The sequence below is a fragment of the Drosophila gunungcola genome, chromosome 3R (assembly GCF_025200985.1).
Source record: "Drosophila gunungcola strain Sukarami chromosome 3R, Dgunungcola_SK_2, whole genome shotgun sequence".
Taxonomy (NCBI): Eukaryota; Metazoa; Arthropoda; class Insecta; order Diptera; family Drosophilidae; genus Drosophila; species Drosophila gunungcola.
The window spans coordinates 9,621,288-9,624,815 of record NC_069139.1 but is presented as its reverse complement, the minus strand read 5'-3'; the positions used below and the strand labels follow the sequence as shown (position 1 = coordinate 9,624,815).

The following is a 3,528-nucleotide window of genomic DNA, read 5'->3' as shown; positions in this document are numbered from 1 at the left end:
GCACTCGACTGAAGGAGTGCTGTTTTATTTTGTTGCTTGTGCTTCTGGGACTGCCACTCGTGAAGGCCACCGATGATCGTGATCGTGGCGAGATCATTATGATGCTGCACTGGGATGAAGGCGCGTGCCAACTCAGCTTGACTCGACTCGACTAATTCCTTGTCGTTGTCAGTGGAAAATGACTTTGAACTTTATTGTTTTTTCAAGTGTTTTGGCGAGCCGGTTTTGGTTATGATTTGCTTATTTCATTTTCTTTTCCATTTTGAGGCTTGCTGTGCGATTTGAATTGATCGCGTAACTTAATTCATAAATGCATAGGAAAAGAGCTAGGAAAATGGCAAAATGGCAACAAAAAAAGCAAAAAAAAAAAAAGAAAAGGAGACAGGCAACAGAGTCAGGTCAACAAATGGTAAAACACTTACTTTTGGCCGACCGCCTTCTATCAACACAGCTGAAGCTGCAAATTGTGTAAGAGTTTCTGTCCAAGTCGCGGGCCATATACTATAAAAACGCCACCTCAGCCACATTTCGGCCACATTCCCATCGCAGCAGTCGGGCAGCAGCAATCAAGGTTTAATCCCATCCCAGCCAGAGTTCGAAGCCCACCAGGCCAAATGGCGAACGTTAATTTGGTGAGTGAGGAGCGACAAGGAAAAGAATGGGAGGAATGGATTGCACACTGGTACGGAGTGGAGTGGAGACAAGGATATTAAAAATGCATTATGCAAAAATTCTGGAATACAAAGCCGAGTCATTCAGCACATTTTTTTGTATACCCCATACCGCTCTTCGAATATGGGGTATATTGTGATTGTGAATTGTGAATCGACAAACTTATTCGAAAACTTTTTGGATTATTGTTCAAAAAATTAAATTAAAAAATTTAAATCAATTATAATTTTTTTTACTAAAAGTTAAAGCTGGGTATCTTATAGTCATTTAATTCTGAATCTTTATCCCCGCACCTAGTGTTTTGCATATTAAATCGTTTTGTATTATCCTCCGCAGCAGATGCCGCTCATTGCAGCCGCCACCACCATTCTGACAATTGTGGGTGGGGCCACCAGCGGTGCGGAGACGGCCCGGAACCACCCATTGTATCAGACCATGGGGTCTTTGTTCGACAATCGATGGCTGCCAATGGATCAATCGCTGCCGCCTTCTCATCCCAATCATCGTTATGGTTCGCCTAAAATGCCACACGGCGATGGGGGCGAAAGGCGTGCCTTTAGCAGGAGCATCAGTCATTCCGCGGGCTCCCCGCAAGGACTGGCCACGGTGCTCAATAGGCTCACAAATCTCTCGGGCCTGGGTCACATCAGCAATGGCTATGCCTCTGCGATGACCCCCAGCCACACGGAGGCCTTGGCCCTGGGTTCCACCAAACAGGAGATACCCATTTACGAGGAGCACAATGAAGATGCCGCCGTGGCCGCAGTGGCAGCAGCTGGAGCCCATGAATTTGGTTCGGAAAATGGACAATCTGGCGGTGGCGGCCTGGAGAACAATCAGAATCATTCACCGATTTACAATTATCCCGGTGGAGGGCACAATGGTGGATTTTTGCCTGCCTATGGACAGGCGGGATCTGGTGCCGAGCAGAGCTACCAATCCTGGGCCGAGGAGCAGCCGGAACAACATTCGGCTCATCCGTATGCGTACGATAAAATTTCAATGGGCAATTTCCTGCCGCACTACGAGCAGGGATCTGGATATGATGACCAGCAGGAGCAATTCTACCAGCAACAGCAGCAGCAACAACAGCAACTTTACCACCAGCAGCAGCAACTTCAGCAACAGCAGCAGCAGCAACAGGAACAGGAGCAGCACTCCTCGTACTTTAGCAAACATGACCCATCCGCCAGTGGATCCGGTTCAACGTCGGCATCATCTGCCTCGGGCGGATCTACTGCCGATGACTACGAAGAGCATCCCGATGCGGGCAAGGAGCAGAGCTCCAACTACTTGTCGGAGGCAAGTGGTCATGGCCAGGGTCACAGCCACCATTCGCATCATGTGGACATCATCAACTATGTGCCGGTGAAGCATGTGAAGAAACAGCATGTGCCGGTGGAGAAAGAGGTGAAGATACCCATTTCGCATGCGGTCATCATACCGGTTCGCAAGCCAGTGCCCATCCACATACCGATCACCAAGAACGTGCAGGTGGCCGTGGAAAAGGAACTGAAAGTGCCCGTGGAGCGATTGATACCGGTGCCCGTGGAGAAACACATCCCGGTTCCGGTGGAGAAACATGTGCCCTATCATGTGGTCAAATATGTGCCCATCAAGGTGCCCAAGCCCTTTCCCGTCAAGGTGCCCGTTTTCAAGACGGTGCTGCACAAGGTCAAGAGCTGGTGGTAGAATCATTCAGCACACACTCCTGCCTTCCTGCCTTCCTGCTTTCCTGCCTTCCTCATTTGCATCCAGAGCACGCGGATTTCGTTATAGTTATAAGCACATTACGCATACGCCACCGCTTCCCCCTGCAAACCAAAGTGAACATCATTATGCAGTTTTGCACATTTCGTATTCCATTTTTAATGTGGAGTTTTAAAATTCATTTAATCCTCGTGATGTACAACAATTTTGTGACTCATTTAACATTACAACAATTTGCATTAAAATACAAATACGAACGGAAACAGAAACTGAAACCCAACCATAAACTGAAACAGAAACAAAATCGGGAAATGGCAAGGCACAGTGTGTGTGTGTGTGTGTGTTTACACACGCATTGCAAAAGACCGAGGTTTTTAGCAGCAGCGATTTTACGGTGCATTTGTCATGGACATAACCCTTTACCATTTGCCCACTTGGCACCTCATCTCCAACTCCTCCTTTATGGCCGTCCTCATTTATTTAATTTCACTTTAAGCGCACACAATGAAATTTGTGTTTAATGAAATGAAATTCATCTTCACAAAAGGTTCTCGCGAGCATTTTGCTCCTCCACCGTTGTTCTCAGGCTGCCAAATGCCATTTCCAGACCATTACATTGCCAGTTTGGTTTTTTTGTTGGGATGGGCAAGCACAGCATCCCTATAGGTACTATATACTATATACTATACCTTTGCAGTTGCGGGGTTTCCAGAGTTTCCGGCTCTAATTAAATTAAGTGCACACCTTTGTTGTCCCACTACGCGCTGGCATGCCGCTCGTGTTGGCGTTGGCATTGCCATTGGCCCGTGTCCCACGTTCTGTGTCCCGTGTCACTTGTGCAGCTCTCTACTTTGATTTGCAGCCCGATTGAATTGGCCAAGGGACTCCGGACTCTGGACTCTCCCATCCCGATTTTTTCTTGCCTTGCTTTCGCCAGTGGTTTGAAAAGTATGCCACAAAGCTTTTAAATATGCACTGGACATGGACAGCGGAGTGGCCGGCGAGCAAAGCTTACATGCGGAAAGAAAGAGTAACATATCGCTTTCAGTAAATTGTCTTGCCAGCACGCACAGCCTCTTCCTCAGAAAGGCAACTCTCACTGCAGGAAAAAAAGAAAGTTATAGCTATTTTCGTATATCTTTTTGT

The 3,528-nt window shown here is 47.4% G+C and overlaps 1 protein-coding gene across 2 annotated transcripts; it reads left to right on the top strand.

Annotated features, from left to right (window-relative positions):
* Nucleotides 1–544: 544 nt before the first annotated feature.
* On the top strand, nt 545–3,528 carry LOC128258423 (alpha-protein kinase 1). 2 transcript variants are annotated; one of them, XM_052990028.1, is made up of 2 exons: nt 545–632; nt 1,009–3,528. In XM_052990028.1, exons 1-2 carry the CDS (start codon nt 615–617, stop codon nt 2,362–2,364), a joined length of 1,374 nt encoding a protein of 457 aa, XP_052845988.1. In that variant the 5' UTR covers nt 545–614; the 3' UTR covers nt 2,365–3,528. The 2 variants fall into 2 exon arrangements, with proteins under 2 accessions (XP_052845988.1, XP_052845995.1); XM_052990035.1 differs by having other exon boundaries at nt 551–632; nt 1,012–3,528.